This window comes from Orbicella faveolata, unplaced genomic scaffold (assembly GCF_042242905.1).
Source record: "Orbicella faveolata isolate gen_17 unplaced genomic scaffold, um_ofav_v1 contig_47, whole genome shotgun sequence".
In the NCBI taxonomy this organism is placed as follows: domain Eukaryota; kingdom Metazoa; phylum Cnidaria; class Anthozoa; order Scleractinia; family Merulinidae; genus Orbicella; species Orbicella faveolata.
The window spans coordinates 17941537-17962351 of NW_028301577.1; the positions used below are offsets into that span (position 1 = coordinate 17941537).

At 38.0% G+C, this 20815-nt stretch overlaps 1 protein-coding gene across 1 annotated transcript; it reads left to right on the forward strand.

Moving 5' to 3' along the window:
* Positions 1 to 10139: 10139 nt before the first annotated feature.
* Positions 10140 to 16761, forward strand: LOC110041776 (neuronal acetylcholine receptor subunit alpha-10-like). The gene is made up of 6 exons (XM_020747108.2): positions 10140 to 10350; positions 12918 to 13028; positions 13485 to 13624; positions 13832 to 13876; positions 14451 to 14560; positions 15423 to 16761. Exons 2-6 carry the CDS (start codon positions 12974 to 12976, stop codon positions 16684 to 16686), a joined length of 1614 nt encoding a protein of 537 aa, XP_020602767.2. The 5' UTR covers positions 10140 to 10350; positions 12918 to 12973; the 3' UTR covers positions 16687 to 16761.
* Positions 16762 to 20815: the final 4054 nt, after the last annotated feature.

A 20815-nucleotide genomic window follows, 5' to 3' on the forward strand; every position in this document is an offset into this window, starting at 1 on the left:
AATTGCAGAGCAAATTTATTTAGCTAAAATTCAACATAACTTTTTAAATCAGACAGGAAAATGGAGGGTAACCCTGCGTTTCGGTCAGCTGTTTCTTAATGTATGCAGAAACGTAAATAATACACGTAATAATAAAACTACCTGTGGCTGTAAAAGGAGCCCGTCAGAAAAAACACTAACTTATCGGCGGTCCGAATGTTTTTTGTTATCCTGGTAAACCAAACCAACTTCGCAACTCAAGCTATGATATGTCGATTAAAAAGTGCTAAGTGATTCAGATCACAGATGCGCTTGGCATAGAATATGATCGCAACGAAATAAGTTGGGTTGTGATACTATTAAAACACTGTCGGTCAAGTTTTTATCCTTGAATGGTCGACAGTTCGAATATTTTTTTTGAATTATAGCAAGCCAAAGGAACTGAGCCAATTCAAACTATGATATGTCGATATAAAGACAAGTTTACACGTCTTGTCACAGTACTTAAAATATAGAAGCAGCTTTTGAATTTCAACGCTTTGAGTCCCAGACTTAAGGACGTTCGCGCTAATCCTCCATAGGAAGAAAGATGGCGGCTGTACATTTTACCACAATACCATGCTAGCCTAATACAGTCTGTAAAGTACAAGGAAAGCCAAATTTTTGGAGTATTTGTTCATTTGCTATCGACATTGTCTACGCTGGGTTTGAAGGTTTTAGAACGTTTCTGCACGTTTTTATGAGCGTTTCTTAAGTTTCCTTGAGCTACGAATTATGGGTAAATGTACCAATCGCCATCTTTTTTCCTACAGCGGATTGTTTCTGCGCATCCTTACTGCGCACGCAAATTCACACGCCACGTCATGCATCGAACGCGCGCTAAGTAATAAAATGAACAATAATAGGTGATCCCTATTTTTCTTTTGGCAGATCATTTTCTGTACTGATTTTTCCACTTTTAGCGAAAAAAATCTGTAGATTAGGAGTTTGAATTTTTTGCAAAATGCACCATCGAATTCAGTTCTTTTTAGGTCTTCGTTTATCTGTGCGACGGTTTCAAATCCCTCTGAAGGGTTAAGTTTTGTGGAAACGTTGGCAGCATTTGGAGTTATTTACGCAACAGACCCACTTCTACAAAATATGAGTAAAATCGTTTACCTCCATTGACTTACCTTTGATATCTTTAATTATAAACCCCCGTAGACCATGCTAAATTACGTGCGCCAATTTTTCAAAATCAGGGCAGTTTCCACACGTTTTATCCCTCAAACGAAGTCGGTGACCCCCAATTTTTGTTTGTTTCTTTGTTTGTTTTGTATTTCTGACACAAGTAAAAAATTTTAAAAAAAAATCGATGGACTGGAAAATTATCGCGCGAACGTCCTAGACAAAAATAATCGTACCGCAGGTATTTCAGCGCATTCTTTGCCGCTTCAACAGTCCTTTTCCGGTTTTCTTTCCCAGTGTGTTCTATGCAGATTTCTTCTTCTTAAACTCTTTCTTTTTTGGAGGAATATGTTTTATAAGAACATCGAAGCTGAAATTTGCGAAATTTAAAGAATATTTTAAGAATAAACCCGAGGCTGAGATGATTATGATGGCAACGGAATTAATTTTTGCGCTAAAATTCGAGCAATTTCCCAAACTCGAGCATCTTGAGGCATGGGTCACAGCTCACAGTCCAATTTGCATAAAATCTGAAAACAGCCATAACTTTTGGGCGATTTATCAATAAAAACATCTTCAAACTTGGCAGCAGTATAAAACACAACAACCTTAACTTATTTTTGCTTGAAAGTGTTGATTAGTTGGGTCACGTGACCTGTTGTGGCGATGTACCAATTGAAACGTTATGGTAATTTTCTTGTCCCTCGCATGGTTCTGACCGGAATGGTTGACAGTGTTTAAAAGATAAATAGTAAAACAGGTCACGTGACTTATTTTGTCCCTTAATAAAGCAAAGAATAACTGATATCTTAAACTTCGCTTAAGTTAACCATTCCCACCCCATTTGAGGTTTTACTATTTCCAATATTATGACGTCATTACACATGTGACCACCGTAAAAATATCTTAAGCGACTTAAGGATGCTAAATTCCTATTGATGTTTTCTTTTGGTCTTCCAAGGGCAAAAACCAACGTTGTTCCTATAGGAAAAAGATTTAAATTTCGCGGGGGGAGGGGGGGGGGGGCGGGGGGGATCTAACCAAAGAGCGAGCAAGCCATGATTTAAGATGCTTGAAAAGCTGGAACCTCATGTTGACTCGCCGTCTGTCCTAGTACCCTGCTTTTATTTAATTCAAGATAGGATATTTCCACCAAACATTGTTCACCTTAAAAATATAGAATGAACAGCGGGGATAAACATTTTAGAAACATGCATTTTATGAACTTAACGTTTCGTATGCTAGTCAACATACATTTTCAAAAGTATAACCGTCACTTTACAGACAGTTTCCGTTTGTAAACGTCTTAAATTTCTACTGCAGAGGTTTTCTGTCTAGGTACCAGACCCCCATTGATACAGAAGAAATAGCTTTCCAAACATTTTTAACGGTTGTACTTTTGAAAATGTATGTTGACTAGCATACGAAACGTTAATTTCATAAAATGAATGTTTTTAAAATGTTTATCACCGCTGTTTGTTTTATATTTTGAATCAAGTTACGATGGCCGAACACCAAGGGTTTATATGATATTGTTCACATTACCTAGAAACAAAGCATAGCGATAGAAAGCAACAACAAAGACAGTTTCGTGATGACCTTGTTTCTACATTATTTATCGGCAGAAAGTCCCAGTTTTAAATTCCATTTAAACTATTACATTTTCAAATATCATTCGAATATTATGTCGGCGAAATTTGGAACTCGTAATTTAAAAGCGGCATATTAACCCCACTGGACTTTGTCTCCAGGGAAACCTTTCGAAATTTCTACGACAAAAGTTTGGATCTGCAACTGTATAACGCCAAAATAGGATCTGTATCTGTAAGGCGGGAAATAAAAATCGGAACGAAATTGTTTATTCATCCGTTTTCCATTATTTTAATCTGCCTTAATCCTCGGAGCCAAGTTAATATATATTTATACAATAATCAAATCAATGCGCGCGCTTTGATTGGTCAATCAGCTATGGTTGATTGTGCCAGTAAACTCATGAAAATTTCGCGTGTCTCCTGAATTATTATATAAAAGCAATAGACCACAAGTTCCCATAGTTTAGAGGCATGATAAACCATTTGGGATGTTGGAAGAACACTCGAAGAATTCGTAAATCACGAGCCGCAGGCGAGTGATTTACGAATTCTTCTCGTGTTCTTCCAACATCCCGCGTGGTTTATCAGCCTATAAACCATAAAAACTTGTGGTCTATTGCTTAAATATATATTTTATTTTATTATTATCAACAGAATAATAAAATGCCATTCACAAAGAAAACGATTATATGGAATGACAAAGATATTCAAATTCGTGCCAAGTTAATATTATAAAATATTGAAATATGCTCTGATCGCAATAACCGTTTTGAATAAAAATAATATTCCTTGGAAAATTTCCCAGACAACATTAAAGACAACATTACCTTTGTTCGCGTGCTCAGCGATAACTGTTTTGGACACGGAGAAATATAACTTAGAAGAATTCAAACTGGGAACGGCGTGCCATTAAGTCTGCACAAAAACAAGAGAGCTACAAATGGGGCTTATTCCAGGTGAGTAATAAGTTGCATTTCGCTCCGACTGTATTTATTAAAATAATATAAGACACCAAAACAGAAATCCATCTCATGGCCGATTGGTAGAGCATCGCTACAACACTCCACTGAATTGGGAAACTTTTCTGGGTTGTTGAGGTCATGACAATGTGTTAACACTACTTGTTCTGCAGTTATAAATTCCCCTGATATTCATAATTGTTTCATGTATCACTCTTATAATAACAGCTATGTCAGCTACATGCGATAATGAGCAATATTAACGGAGATAAACGCGCTAGCAAGGAGAGTTTCGAGGTGCACTTCCAGTTAGGATATCGAGTCACGGGATCCCGAGGCAGGACCGTGATGATTTTTTTGTGTGCGAACATAATGAAAGAACGAAGCCCTTGTTATTACGATATGTAATTATTTTTTAACGATATAAGCTTATAGTAAATGATATATTGTATTTCCCTGACCAATGAATGAAATCTAAGCACAAGCAAACGACAGTGGAAGTTTAATAACCGCGAGCAAACCGGAATAAAAGCTAACCGCAAGCGCGCCGACATCAAAAGCTAACCAGAGTCAAGCCGAAACGAAAGCTAATCACAAGCAAGCTGGAATAAAATCGAGCCGGTCTTTTGCTGGAGAATCCTGACTCGAAATCCTGGCTCGCGATTATATGACTTTGAAGAATATGTATCCTCATATTGAGGAAAAAAGAAACAGCAGAAATTCACGTAATAAATTATACAAAATAAATTATTTCCTTCTACTACTCCGGCAAATGTCTTGAATTACGTAGATCGAAGGAGCAGTGATATGTGTTCTATTTTTACTAGTAAGCAATGCAAATGAAAGAAAGTTCACGGTGACCCTTCAAAACTGCTTTATTTTCTTACTCACTGAGTAAAATGAATTTTATAGCAGTGTTTTCGAACCATAGTACAGCGAACAATCTATGCCAGAATTTCTACACAGCAACTTTCACGCTATTATAAATTTTGGTCTTTCCGGACTGAAAGAAACAGGATAATAACTATTATCAATTCAGCTTTCGTGTGATAAAAAGAATTATGCAGACTGAGGAGGGAGGTATCCGACTCAGCCCTTCGGCTTTAATGTATATCGCCCTTCGCGTGGTCTGCATAATTCTTAGTAATTACAGACGCGCGTGCTTTACGATAAATACACCACTCGTAAAATTCACACAAAACTGCATCCGGGACCCAAGTGGCATATTTTCCATATCCTCACTAGTGGCATGAGAAGAATATTGATGACGTCATTTCCCTCTTTTTCACGTTTGTTCTGACAATCAGCTCTATACAAAAAAAAAGAAAATTACTCGGTGGCTTGAGGATATGAATTTTATTTCCTCTTGTTAAAAACAAAATTTTACCCACTCGCTGCGCTCGTTTGTAAAATGCTGTTTTTACCACTCGAAAATATAATTTAGCCTTTCGCACCGTCGTGTTATATCGTCTATTTATTATCCATCAAATCTTCACGCTCGCATGCGATTGGTCTAAACGCTTCACGTGACTGAAGTGCTCCCAAAGCTAAAACTGGGAAAAAATCCCGCGTGTTGCGTGTTGTAAAGGATATTTTGTTGCTGTTTTCGGGGGGAGGGGGCTGCAGCCGTGTAACCACGTTTTCGTAATCACTTAAATAATCTCAATTTTACCGGATGCTAATGCAGTAACTGCGTTTGATGTAATGCGTACCTTCAGTGGCCTGGCCTGGCCTGACTTGTCTCGTCTCGTCTCGTCTTATCTACTAAGTCAAGAAAATGCTGGTTTGAACGACTTTTCAACATGGATACTTTTCAAAGATCTCGTACAAATAACGTCTAGAGCAAATAGCTGGAACTTGTCTAACTCTCATTTTGTGTGTGTGTGTGTGTGTGTTTTTTAAGTAAGTTGAATACGTTAATAACTGATATCGTTTGAAGCGGCGATGTACCTTTTAAGATTAATATCCTCTAAGAGCGGTTACGTAGGTTACAGCCTATGACAACGGACTCGTTAAAAGATGAAGTGTCACTGATGCAAAACTTTTAATATCAATCAATCGATGCATATGAACACTCTATTTAAACACGTTACGCCTTAGAGCTAAGTAAGCTCGATCAAAATACGAACGTGAAGAACTAAAAAGAAAAAAATAAATAAATGATGAAATAAATTACATTGTCACTAAAACTATACAATTAAATATCTATAGTGTAAATTAAAATCAATTGATATTAACTTGCTCCGGTTAACATAATAATCGGTTTATGCACCTTTCAGTACAGATGCTGTCTTAAACCTATAACTTTAACAAAACAATTTTAGAAGACTTAGGTTTGTGAACAAAGATCCCAATTAAGAATATTCTCTTCACGTTTTTGCTTAACATTGTAACATTTGTTTAACCAGATTCATATTTCAGTTCAGTTTTGATTCCAGTTTTAAAGTGTTTATGACCGATATTTTTTATTTCCTTGATTGATGGCATCTTCATGAGATCGTGATATGGAAATAAAAAAATAACAGATATCGTTGTTTCTTCACCGCGTTTTAGCCGTCTGAAAACGGGAAATTTCACTTCCGGCCTTTGGGTCAGAAACCGCGCAAGGTGAAGGCATGGAGCTAGTCAGGCCGTGACGTCAAAACAAAAACGTAGGTCGACAAATAGGTTGGCATATCTTTCGAACCAAAGAAATAGAAACGGGATGAAAGTAAAATACACCAGTTATTAGACACTCTCGCCTAGTCCCAATTTTTGGTTTAGAATTGTCAAAATTTACCAAAGACACCACGTTCCTACTTTGACGTCACGGCCTGACTAGTCCCAGGTCCCAACTCCTACTGTTTCTGACCAAACAGAAACTGAAATTGCACTTCCGGTGGCTAAAGCGTAGTGCAGAAAAAAATGATATCATCTCATGTAGATTCTACGAAGTTGAAATAAAAAATATGTCGTACACTTTTAACCTTACCTCTTCACTTAATTACGTCGTTTACATGTTTATATGACAACCGTTTATGCACACGTGTCCGTAACAAGGTTGGCGACAGTTTCTAGCTATTTTCCAACAGCTATACTTTTACGGACGAATTCTACCTCTGTTTTTCAACTGATGCTACAATATTGGTGTCGCATAAACGCCCTGCCATAGGTGAACCAAAAATGATGATCTTTATGGCATAGTAGGTTACCATAGCAACAACGCAACCTGTTAAAAGCACCTTGTAATTTAGCTATATATATATAAAATAAAGAAGAGAGAGAAATCCATCACAAATTTCTTCAAAGAAATGCTCTTCGCCATCTCTAACAAAAATGTTAACTAGAGGTAATGCGGCGATAAACAATAAAATACTCTTTTCTGTGTTTTATTCTCTGATAAAACATAGATTTTTGACCAATCAGAGCGCGCGCAGGGTCCTATTTATATTATAAAACACAACAAAACGAGCTTGGTGACCCCCACTTTTGTCATGGAATATTGATAAGCATAATCAGATGCAAATTTTTGCAAAGTTTAAAAAATTCTGTCCAGAGGGTTCAGAGCCACCTTAAAGGAGCTCAGTCATGGTTTGCCCACATTGAAAAGTTTAGCCTCAATTTTTCAAATTCGTCGTTTGTAATCCGTGTTAATCTTCTCCATCCTTAGCCATCCTTGTTCCTTTATGGTTTATCATTATCTCTTTGGTGTTTTTCTATCCTATTAAACTGTTATTTTAAGGTTTCCTACCATTGAAAGGTAATTTTGTATGTGGCCAAAATAACTCAAAAATGGTCAAAATTTAGGTTCCTTGAACTCTCCAGGCAGAATTTTACAACTTGGCTAAAAGTTGCATCTTATTCTGTTAATCAAAATTCGATGACAAAATATGGGGGTCACCAAGCTCGTTTTTGAGTTATTAGCAGTCAAGGTCTTTCGCGCCCATTGCTTCTACGCATCCTTATTACGCACGAAATTCATATCGCAACGTCACGCTACGTCATACATCAAGCTCGCGCTAAGGAAGAAATAACAGCAAGTAAAGTCGTTTTTACTGTCACGCAGTAAAAAATAAAACGAAAACTATTCAGTTGATAAAGTCAAGATATTGTGATCTTATAGCAAATAGATAGATAAGACACTTCTCAAAGTTTAAGGTTTGTGCGTTTTCCCAGACTGCAGATATTTGTCTAAATGTTTCGCAGAAATTTACAGAGCCCGGCATGGAAACGCCATGTTGGTGCACCTCTGGGGTGCACCAATATGGCGGCCGGAAAACAGGGTAGACATCTGGAACTTACTATGGCTCTCGAGGTGACTGATTATCTGTACTGAACAAACAAACATTTACATCGAAGCACTTTTCCTAATGATCTAACTTCTAAAAAGCTAAAAATTATGAGATAGGTATATATTTTTTGACAAATGCGATTGTAGCTTTGTGTCACGCACCGCCATAACTCTGAAATTCAAAATACGCTGGTTTTCAAACGAAGCACACTATTGAGCTTTTTATTTTCGATTTTAGAAAATGATGACGTCTCATGAAAACGATCTATACATAGGGCTGGGTACCGGTTGTGCAATTTTCACCTGTAGTTTACTCCCTTCCATTACTAATTTTCACCATTTTAACAAAAAAACTTGTACGTGAGAAGTTCCAAATATTTCTCCTTTTCTACTCTTGTGAGACCGAGGTTTTTTCGAATGTGAAGGGGTAAGACTAATATGTATTATTTCTCAAGGCTTATTCTACTTCAAGTAAGACATAAACTGTAAAAGTTAACTTTGTGGACTTTGTGTACGTTTACCTGATCTAAATTTTACTGATGTAGATTCTTTTATAGCTGATAGTTGTAAGCTAAGATCTTCTTAAAATTTTTAAAGCTCCTAAAATCCGGCAAAAGTTGATCTTTACCTGAGGACATGGCAAGTACGTGGGAACATTTTGGGCGCGAACGGCTTAAAAATTAAAGGTGGTTTTAGCAGGTCCGGTACTTTTGCAATGGTAACACGAAAATGATAACGTGTTCACCAATGATTGGGCATTTTTTGATACCATGATTGCAACATCAACTGGTAAAAGTGGTAATAATGACCCATCAAAATCTTGGTCATCAAAGTCTTGGAAAGTGCTGGAAAGTGTTGCCAGTCACCTTAAATACTTCAAATACTTCAAATACTTATTTCAACAGCAAGTATAATACCGCAGTCCGTTTACGCTATGGTGTTTGTTGCAAATGATGACTCCCGCAGTGGCGGCTCCACACGTTGAGCTAAGGGGGGGGGGGGGGGGGGGGAGTTTGTTTCACTTGCCCTGCCGGCTTTTCCTTCTTCAGTCATTTCTTCTTTATTTACCCAAAATAAGGGGGGCCGCCCGGGCCCCTCCCCTAGATCCGCCACTGTCTCGCACGAATAAATTAAAAGAAACGCATGCAATAAGACGGAGCCAATATTTCATGACCAGTTTTGTTTCCTTGCTTCGGTTTCGATCGAGTGTTTCTGTCTTTGCAACAATTAAAACAAGAAGCTCGTTCTCGGAGGCTTGTGAAGTCTAAAAGAGATTGATTTTTTTTTTTTCGCATAGTACTGAGAGTATATTGTTAACTTTAAAACTGCCCTCAAGTGGCTACGTACTAGATCAGGGTCTTTTTTTCAAACTGATCAGGTTTTTCCTGTAACAGTCAGCCAGGGAATTGAAAACTGCACGAGTTTTTTTCCTATCCGGAGATCAAGCTGTATCACCTAATTTGCATGCAGCTGTATGTTTGTCACCTATGCTCTCATTATTATCGATGTTGGAAACATGCAAAATCCAAATTTCCGTGGATTTATTCGCATTATCTCCACCGCTTTCAACGTCATTTAAATTCACAAAAATCCGAAAGGATTCGAGAGACGAAAGCTTCTCTTAGCAATGCGATAAGTTTTGGAAAAATTTACTCTAAAAAAAGTGGGTCGACACTAAAAGCTTTTCAATTTAAATATCATGTCAATTGTTTACATTAACTTTTCGCGGATACCAGGATAGTTTATTCTTGTGTATCCAGCATATTGACACTGTCCATCTATCACTGCATTAACGCCTCTTAAGATCAGATGGGTTCAGTGTTTATGCATATATTGAGCAAATTGACACTCGCGTGGACACTGATAACATGCCCTGCAGGACAAGGACTACACGCGATCTGTGCACAATCTTTGTCAAAATCTACAACAAAAACCCAATGCAGTCTTAGGACCGCCTCCTTTTACCGCCTACATGAACTTATTATCAGAACACGACTTTGAAATGACAGTATATTAAAGTTTGCTTTTGTAACACATCTGACAACTTAATCTTTGTTCTCAGACTTTAGATCGGCGTTCTCAGAGACTCGTGACCGGGATGATAATGGTTCATTTACATTTTAATTTCTTCTTTACAAAATGAATAGTGTAAGTCGCTCATTATCTGCAGCTGCGGACAACGTCGATGACATTTTAACAGCAGTTAATGCTGTACTATTTAGCTTTGCGTCACATGACCAACATGACAAACGTTGATTATTAGAACTGTTTGCTGTAGGAAGTGGACATTTCGAAATAGTATGAATAGAAAAACCTGTAGGTTCTTTGGATTTCCATTTTTCACAATGCACTGAGACAAAGTACAACTGGATGTTCGACTGAGGTGCGTCATGTAAAAATATACATTTATAAATATTTTACACATCGTAAGCCACTCAGCATAAACGGATTCTAATATTCCCGTACTTGAAAAGCGACAGGGCTTTAGTGGTGAATAACTGTGTTATTTTCTGCCTTGCACTTATTTTTAGGTATTTCTTAGCATTTCAGTTGAAAGTAAACGATTGTTAGCCTCGATAGTGCCATTTATCTCGCTAACAAAATTTTAGTTGTGATCTCTAAGATAATAAGTAAAATTTAACATACTACAGTGTTCAAATGTATACTAAAATACGTAAAAAAAAAAAATCGAAAATATACCCTAAAAAGGTTGCTTCCATCGTGGTGTATGGTTGTGGTAGAAGATGTTAATGACAAAATTTTTTAAAGAGAAGCAGCACGGAACATGAAACAAAAAGGTGCGAAAAACTGATATAAAATCAAAAATAATTCTCAAAGTTTTTTTTGTTTTTGAGATGTTAGTACAAAGTCGTCAGTTTTCGACAACACTTAAATAAACGCTATTTTAAAGGAAGGAGCAAAAGAAAATTTTCGATTTTTAACTTTAAATAAAATGAAAATTAATGTACAACCTGTGACAGAGGTGTGAAAATACTAAACAAAGATGAAAATTTTAGATTGCATAAGGCAATTCGAGGCGACAATCGACGACACTCAAAAATAGTTTTCGCTGCAACTCATAACTTCATTCATTTCTTCTTTAAAGTACGGGTTGTTCTAATTATTACTTCCCGTATTTTGGCCTAATATCAACTACTATTGCGTGCTATTATTATTGAAATAAGAAGTCGATAGTTAATCAAAGCCCCACGCTAATAAAAAAAGATCTGTAGCACAAAAATCGAGTGCAAAGTTCTCTGTTAACATCCAGTAGTTTACATTGGAGCTTTATCGACTTTAAATGAAATAAATAAAACCATTCTTGTATAACACTATTATGCATAAAGGAACACACTAGTTTGCTTGTTTAAATTGATACATGTGTTTTTTACCACTATGCATAATTTGCATATAACAAACATATCTGCTTACATAATGTATTTGTCTATAAAAGAGCCCGCCTGAATGCAAATAGTTTAATTATAAACAGTAGAAGTGTTTTTTGAATGGTATGTCATACCTGAAGACAAGCAACTTTGGCTGTGAGCTATGCTATTAATAATGCGAAAACGTAACACACGAAAATATCTGCACTTTCTCTGATATGAGCTACAAAATGTTCCAAGAGACTTTTACAAAGTCATAACTGAATACGATATTTGTATCTGCTAATGGCAGCTAGTTAGAGGCCAGTCATAAAAATGACGTCAAATAAACCGAACTTATTGACTTGCAAGTCATTACCGTTTCAACTACAAATGGAAACGTATTTTAACTTTATGCAAAATCAAGGCTTCCAGTGTTGCCGGAATAAATAACTTCGGGCCTACCAGATTTTAAAACACCTCGTACACGGACTTTGAGCTCCTTACCCGTTCTCTAGCTAAAGAAGATCCAAAATAACAGAGCCACTCGTGATAAACTTTGCTCAATTAAACTGTTGCCATAGATATCAAAAGATGAGTAACTTAATTTTTTCGAAGATTATTTGCTTGAGTAAATAATACATTTTAGCCAAGTGAACCTTTCAGTCCCAACGAAATGTAAGGTCGCCGGATAACGGCCCATAAATGGTAGATTAAAACTTAACAATAAAATTTGTAACAAAAATGCCTCATTTTATAATTTGAATGTTTCACAACAGAAGATTCAGAGTGCATTTTACGTATAAAATACGTCTGATGTAATTCTTACTGATAACGGTAGCTAGGGTGGTTTTATACAGAGAAAATTCTACAGTACATCAAGAAAGCATTTTCCTGTTTGTGGTTTTATTGTTCTCTCCACGTTTCTTCAGTTGTAACAATGTTTTGTGATGCCGTGAAGAGAATTTGGTTCTTGATCCAGGTCTTGGTGTTTTCAGGCCCGTAAACCGCTGTTCATATCCGCGGAAGAATAATGAAAACTGAATTAGCTCTTATTAACCGAGCACGAGGTCTCTATGGAAAAATCTTGATTGAGGACGCGAGTACAGACCGAACTCCGTGAGTCGTATTCTTCGCATGCACATGATGTCATCATGTTCTAAAATCCAAAACTAAACAGACACCAACGTTTTTATACTGATCAGGCATAAGGGGGGTAAATTTATTTCTCTTTACATCTTTTCAGCTCAGCAGCTTGCTTCGTCTGGAAACCAGCGCATTTTGAATTTCAGTAATTGCGGTGCGTGACATAAAGCTAGGAACGCGTTTGTCGAAAAATACATTCTTATTTCATGATTTTTAGTCTATTCAGAAGTTTAAGTATTGTGAAAACTGCTTATGTAAACGCTTGTTTGTTCAGTACAGATAATCAGTCGCCTTGATAGTCAAAGTAAGTTCCAGATGTCTACACTATTTTCCGCCCGCCGTATTGGTGTACCACGGAGGTACACCAACATTAAGGAACAAAAACGCAAATTTATCAGTCTGAAGCTCTGTAACAATCTCTTCTTGCTTCTTCCTTCAGATGTGAGCTGAGAATCTATTTCCAGGTGTTCGCTGTCCGTGCTTGAAAACCAAGTAATGATTCAAGCTGGAAAAACTGTTTCCTTTTTGGCGCTCATTTGTTACATTGCAGGTAAGGACTAGCTACGAATAGCGACTGAATAACGAGATATTTGTTTTTCTTTGTTTGAATTCATTATGAATATAGTAAGCTTTGCACACATTAGCTCAAGTATTCTTAAGATGTCTTGGAGATGCGGCCTGCATGCATCCCAATAGGCTTAGAAAACGATTTTGCGCACGGCAACCAACGGTTTCACTTGTCTACAGTCAAGTTTTAGTCTTTGCGATGCATTTGCGGAGTTTGACAAGAGCTTCAAAAGCTTTTCAAGGCAATAGCACTGTAGTATAATTTTTAAGTGAAAGGGGAAGTCAGTTTAAGAAACCGGCTGAATTATGACAGCCACCACGCTGGCGCGCGCGTTTCAGACGAGTGTTTCCACAAAATCAACGCCCAGCTGGTTTCAAAAACCCTAACAGCGTTCCAAGTCGGTTTGTTTTCTCTCTCTTTCGTTTCGTCGCTTTACAGAAGCCGCAATGGAAACGAATGAAACACGACTCTATAAAGACTTGTTTAAAAACTACAACAAATACACGCACCCGGTTATCAACGAGTCTGGACCTGTTACAGTCGCGTTTGACTTCCAACTGATTCGCATTATTGATGTGGTAAGTCATATTGCGTGACAGTTTTTCTCTTTCTCTTATCCGTGTGCCAGTAATGAATGATTTAGTAGGGAAAAAAGCATGTTAGAAATTATTATTTCTATACCGCTTGTTTTATGGAAACTTTGTAGTATGAGGTAATAGTTTTTCAACTTTGTACACCCGGACTTCAGCGAAACAGTAAATTTGGTTTTGATTGTTTCTCCACAGAGCGCTAAAGACCAGTTTATCAAGACATATGCTTGGGTTAACCAGGTAGGTTCACAAGCTTTCAATCCCAGACGGAAAGGTTGGGAGAACAAGCAATTTGTCCCCTTTCCCCAACTCACAGTTTTTGAAAATCAGTTATTTTTTCCCTTTTAGTTCGAAAAAACAAGGCTTGGCGACATTTTCCAACATTCATTGTTGGAGGGGGGATAAGTGATCCACCTTAAGTGTTCCAGCTACTGTCGTCTGGGATTCTTGTTTCCCAGCTACTGAAGTTTATGTTGTTTTTTTTTTAATGTTTTTTAGGCCGGTCATTATTTTTATCGCGCTTCTTAGGGTCTTACGTATTTTATTAGAACTACAAAACTGATCACTCGTCAGTTTGGTCAAAGCAAGCAGACTTTTTTTTTCTTTTTTCTGAAAATTTCTGTCTAGAATTTAAAAAATGTTCCGCACTTTTGGGTACATGCAAATTAGGAAAGTAAATAAGCTTTTACGACTCCCGTTGACGAACGGTTTGCTTCGCTTCATGGTTTGGGCTTAGCAAAATATAATCACCCCATTTTTTGTGATAAAGTTACGAATCTTCGACTAAACCCAATTCCCTGTGTTTGTTGAACAGTATTGGAATAACCCTCACCTTAAATGGGATCCTGATAAGTACAATGGAATCAAGGAGATTCATGTACAGCCCGCGGATATCTGGGTTCCAGATATTCTGTTGTACAACAAGTAAGTTGTGATTTAATTCTTTGCAAACAGGACTTAAGACGAACTTTCCTTCCATTTTTGTTTTTTGGCCGAATTCCTGTCTTTAACTTTTATAAACGGTAAAACGACGATATACTATACTACGATACTATAGCCTTCAGTATACTTGTACGTAACTCTATCCCGATTTTGATCGTCACTTTACATACAAGCTGCATGTTCTATGGCTAAAATGCCTTTTGAACTTACAAAACGTGAACGTAAGAAACCTGTTTTTCCTTTCTTAAAAAAACTTTCTTGCTCCACTCGGACTAGAGTGCAGTGGTTTGTACGAGTACTTTTTGGCCTAAGACTATTGCGTAACATACAGAGACTTTAGGGTTAACTTAGAGCTACATGCAACCTCCGTACGCGCCCTTATCTCTTTAAGGTCAACCATATCGTAAAAGGACACTCTAGAAACGAGATTAGTGACCCATCGTTAGTTGCCAAAATTTCCATAATGTCTCCGGACCTTTCGCAAAGCTTTTTCTGAACATCATTTTAAGAACTTTTCTCGATATAATTCTTATACAGGCTGTTTTATACCATGCCATACAAAATACAGCCAATCAAAATACAGGAAAGCCGTTTTATATTCGACGGTATATATTACATCCTACTTTCCGGCATCATGCGCCACGTGTATGTTGCATTGATTGTGCTGGCCAGTGTATTTTCTATGACATGGTGTAAAATAGTTATTCAACGTTCTCTCGTTATACACCATGGAATATCCCTCCTGTCAGTATGTACACTGAGGAAATGCAAGTGAGTCGTTGGATTTTCCATGGTATAACATTCGAAAACGTTGAAGAACTAGTATATTTTTGACTCTCTTTAGTGTTGACGACGAAGACCGTTTTGCCGGTGGAAGATACACGTACAAAACCAACGTTGCCATGAAATACGACGGGAATGCCACGTGGTTGAATCCCGCCATCTTCAAAAGCATTTGCAAAGTTGACGTCACGTATTTTCCGTTCGATGATCAGGAATGCATCCTCAAGTTCGGTTCGTGGTCTTTTGACAGCTCAAAAGTGGATCTCTATGCACACGGAGGCGATATGTTGAACACGAACTATGTTAAAAATGGAGAATGGAAGTTAACAGTCCTGAAATCGCAACGAAACAAACTCAAATATCAATGTTGCCCACACGAGTTCGTAGATGTCACTGTAAAGATCCGACTTCAGCGTGAATCTCTGGATTTCATTCTCAAACTGATCATTCCATGCTCGCTGATCTCTTCCATGATATTTTTAGGGTTTGTTCTTCCACCTGAGTCCGGTGAACGCATTGGACTGAGTATCACAGTTCTTTTGGCCATGACGGTGTTTCAACAACTCAGTTCCGAGCTTATGCCATCATACGGTTTTCCTCTGCTAGGGCAGTATTACTTCGCTTGCATGATCGAGATCGGTGCTTCTTTAGTTGTCACCACTCTCATACTAAACTTCTATCATCGTAACAGCCGACCAATGCCAAGGGCTCTGAGAGTTTTGATCTTGAAATGGCTTGCTCGTGTGGCGTTCCCGCAAAAAAATGCCAAAGACTGGAACGTCGATTCGTTATTCATCGAAGCCTCGAACGCAGCATACAAGAGAAACTCAAGCCATGAGGGGCTGGGAGATCAAGGCTCCGACAGTGAGAAAGCTTCGCTGTCTTATGCTGATTCGCTTTTTGAACGCAATGAGTCCAAGATATCCTCCACTTATTCCGATCCGTGGATCCCATTACAAAACAAAAACGAGTTTGGTTTACCAACCAATGGCATATCGGGAAACAGACCCAAGTATACCAGTCACAACAGAAAAACGAATTTTTCTCACTATAGAAACAAGCCTCGACGAAAGACCTCGAGAGATCAGCTCTACTCTCGTCGCCAGAGCCCTGCCAAACAAAGCTCCTCCGTCACCTCGTCCTCAGTACTACTCGACCTTTTTCAGAATGCTGGCGAAACGGAACTCTCTCCAGAGAAGAGAAGACATCAGAAGGAGTGGATTAAGGCGGCTCGTGTGTTGGACAGGCTGTTCTTGATTGTGTCAGTTTTGATTGGTGTAATTACTCTCCTAGCCTTGTTTTTGAAAGCTCCTAGGTTTCATTGAACCATATCCTGCTCCATTCTCCGAGATCGATGCTAAACCTCAACGTCCCTTAATGGGTTTACTTGGAGGGTCCTGAAGGGGAAGGGGGAGGGGGGGGGGGGGAAGGGTACCAAATCCATTTTCCAGCCCATATTTTTCTCCCAAGTCCCTCTTCCCAGTGCTAAAATCCCATTCCCATAGGCAGAATTCTGCAAGAAATCCCAGTGTCTCTTTTCATTTTACTCTTCACATCCGCAAAATTATGGCTTCTAAATACGACCCAACAAAGACACAAAAATTCGCAATTTCGAGGATTTGCGAAGATGTTCTGATGATAATAGGATCGTTTTAGACTGTACTGAAGCATGTAAGTTGGGAAGGTATACTGATTAGTTAGGTTACAAGTTCCTGCTGTCTACCACGTCGTTAGGAGACTCTGGTAGTAATTACTGGCACCCTCATTTGAACTACCCGGCTCATCACTTTTGCTTGAAACTCTTTCTACGCCTTTCAGTGAATTCAGATTGACTAATTTCAAGACCGTTTCAGTTTCATATAAGTTCAGAGGCAAAGTGTTGGCCCTGTCCATTGTGTTATTTTGTGTTACATTTCGTTGTCTGATGGATTTACCATGCACCTGAGCCCAGGCCCTCATTTCAGCTTGCTCATTTCTGGTTATCTCCTATGAGGTTGGCTTTGGAATTTTGATGCGAGGTAAGGAAACTGTATGTGATGTTGGCAGTTTGCAATATCAGTGTGGATGTGCGTAGTAAGCTGCTGCCCACTTTAATTTGAAACACTTTTCACTGCTTCTTCAACTGATGTGCCAAACACCATCGCATATTCATACATTGCCTCTCTCTTAAAATTTGGCGACAAGTCCTGTATGCTGGCTTCGGTCCATTAAGAGACTTCTTCAGATCAGAAGAACCTCAAAATTTCGAGGGATTTCAAACACTTATTGGATATAGTACTAACTACAGGGCTATCGGTGATAAACGATTCATGCAAAGATCGTAGCACCTTATATGCTGGCAAAAAAAAAACCTCATATGCTGGCACGTACTGCAGCACAATTTAACCATCTTGATTCCTTGGTCGATGGTATGAAGAGGTCCTGTAAGTGGTGTTTTTTTTTTTTTTCTGGAATGGATGTCAAAAGCCCTGACTAACATCTCTTAATTTAATTTTGAAGGAATCCGGCCATTCCTTTCCTGCTGTTAATGAGCTTGAGAGAACCTGACTCCGAATCAGTAAGAGATGCACATTACGATCTCGACGTTTTTCTCTCACAGGAAATAAGTGATATCTCGACTGGTCATGGTGACAAAATATATCATGTTTTTCCCATTTTCATTTTTGACATTTTTTTTCCCATTCTCAGTGACCAAATCTCACTTACAGTGACTTAAATCCCATTTTCCCAGGGTGGAAACAGGCCAATCCCAGTTTCCCATTTTACCCCTTCAGGACCCTGTACTTGCTAAAACTATGTAATATGCAAGTCTTACTTTGTAGAAAACTTTCCAAAAATTACTGCGAGAAAAGCTGGTAGATAAAATTTAAGTTAAATTCTTTATATCCTTATGAGTACAAAACTTTAGAATACATACAAGTAATTTTGTGCTAATTAGAGGGTTTCATAATTTGAAACAAACACGGTATGTGTATTTCAGGAAGCAGTTGTTTTCTGTGGTGAGAACTGAAGTGAGCTTAAAGTCATCAGTTGCTATACGAGGATCCCAGACTCTGAGTGCAAAATTCAGTTTTTACTGATGTTAAACGACAGAGGAAATTAAGGTTTAGCGATAGAAAACATACTCAGGCATCAAAGATTATTTCATTCATCTCGCATCTCGTTAAATATATAAACGTATAATTTATCTCACTTTAGACCCGTTTTCTGTAAATATTACTATTAGTCTGTCTCAGCATTAGAGTATTTATGTCAAGCTGAAACCAGAACTCAATTTTTTTAATGAAGAAATAATTTGTGCAAGATTAGCTAAGATTCAACCACATTGACTTGCAATGACAAAACTAACATAACCTAACCCAGAAAATTGTTAACATGATTTATTAATTTCCTTAGATTTAAAATGTGTTAACATGGTTCTGAATTGAAACTGTGCTTGCACCTGAACCCTACGCTGGACTACTAACATATTCTGTTATCTCTTATCTCGTTGGCATCTTGCTGCGGAAATGAGACTGATTTATTGCCATCAACATTGTAGTCAAGTATTTAATTACCGGTTTATATATAAAATAGCCAGTTAACAAATTTTTGTTGTACCATACGTCGGGTGTTTACTATTAAAAAAAAATCATTTAGAACATATTGAAATAAAATGAATACGTGTATGCATGTAAAAAGTAGTGTTAATTATTTAGGTCGGCTTACAATATGATGTAAAGCATTTGATAGTGTTTAAACGTTACTTGATGACTTTCATTCTTTGGTATAACAGTTACACTTAGCTGTATTGGGTAAACAAGTTATTAAAAAAGAAAAAATGTACACAGTACAGTTTTAAAGAATATTTAACCAAGAAGAAATGAGAGAAACGAAACAACCACAAAAAACTTGTGATGTAACACGAATCAGCTAAAACATCCAAGACTCATGATCAGGAGACGTGAATTGTTATTGTTTGCGTTTGGCCTGGACAAGACGATCGATTTGTAGAAACGGTGATACTGACAAAAGAAAAATTTACGGTCCTGCACTAGAGTGCGACCATTTTCGAGCTATTGCCCCTTAGAGCTGGTTTTCACCAGAGAGCGCGCAACCCCAGGCGGATGCAACATACGTAGAAGTAGCAAGATGCTGTTATGTAGACTTACACAAGTCATTGAGCTGCCAGAGCCGAGTTAGGAAAGCGAAAAAATGTCTGCGACGCTCAAAACTTGAGCAGGAAGAGCGCGAGGTAAGTATATATCGCCTTCTGTTAGGACATTTTCCCAACAAAAGGCACTAATTATCAACATCTTACTGCTTCTGTTTCTGCTACTTTTGGCTATGGTTATGCGCTAGTGAAAAATGAAAACTCTGTAATTGTAAGGCCCAGGGTTGCTAGTACTCATTCCTCTAATGGGAAATTACCGGTGTCACGGTGATTTGGGTATCTCCAAGTTTTGGCAGCCGTGTGTTGCAGGCGTAAACGGGGCAGGAGTAGGGTAAGAGAAAAGGTGAGACATGGTCGCATTTCATCCCTGCTCCCTCCTCCTCCCCCTCTCCCTCCCCCCCTTTCCCCCGTTCGAATTGATTGATTCAAAACTTTTTTTATACACGGTAAAAATTCCTTCAGCACAGTTTAAAAGTTAAAATATCTAAGGCTGCCTAGCTAAACTAACTAACAATTAATATAGTATTATGAGAATAAAAACTTATCATATCACCAAAGTTGCTTTCCAAGGATGCCATGTCTCATTTAAAGCTGTAACGAAACACTTTACGTTTACATTTGCCTAAAGAAACCGTAGATCGGAGTTCATGAGAAGGCTGTTCCACAACATAGCACTCCTGTAGGAAGAACATCTCTTTAAATAATTGATGCAGGGGCTGTGGAAGAGCCAGTTTATTTTCAGAATTCCTCAGTCGACACGAAATAATATCATTTCGAGATACGATTCGAGATTGTAGATATTCAGGGGTCAATTCGTGTAAAGTTTTCAACATCGTAACAGAGGTGGCTACTAACCTTTGATGACTAAGCTTTGGCCAGCCGATTGCCTGGAACAGCTTATCAATATCGTCTTCATTGCTTGCATACATTAAAATACGGGCTGCGCGGTTTTGGAGCTTCTGTAGTTTTTCAGAAAGGTCGACACCGCAGTTTCTCCAGACGACACTACAATAATCAAAATATGGCTGAAGTAAGCTATTATATAAATCAATTAAAACATTAAAGGAACAAGATGCGGTATTCTTTTAATTGCACCCAAAGTAGAGGCTTCTAAGCTTAGTTTTGGGTATCCCCGTATGTGCCCAATCCCTAGTGATTTGGGTATCCCCAGAAGGGATGCCCAAAACACTAACAGAGTGAAGGAAGGGCAGCGTCTTTCCCTGAATTCGATTGCTGTACTTTTGAGTCATTTTGGTGATTTTTTGCAGGACCAAAAAAAAAAACAATAAATGAAGATGGTA

What these genes read in the sequence shown, in the direction of transcription:
- LOC110041776 (XM_020747108.2), top strand. Translation starts at nt 12,974, where the DNA reads ATGATTCAAGCTGGAAAAACTGTTTCCTTTTTGGCGCTCATTTGTTAC. An exon ending in TGATTCGCATTATTGATGTG is followed by an intron (nt 13,625 to 13,831) that starts GTAAGTCATATT and finishes GTTTCTCCACAG; the next exon opens with AGCGCTAAAGACCAGTTTAT. An exon ending in GATATTCTGTTGTACAACAA is followed by an intron (nt 14,561 to 15,422) that starts GTAAGTTGTGAT and finishes GACTCTCTTTAG; the next exon opens with TGTTGACGACGAAGACCGTT.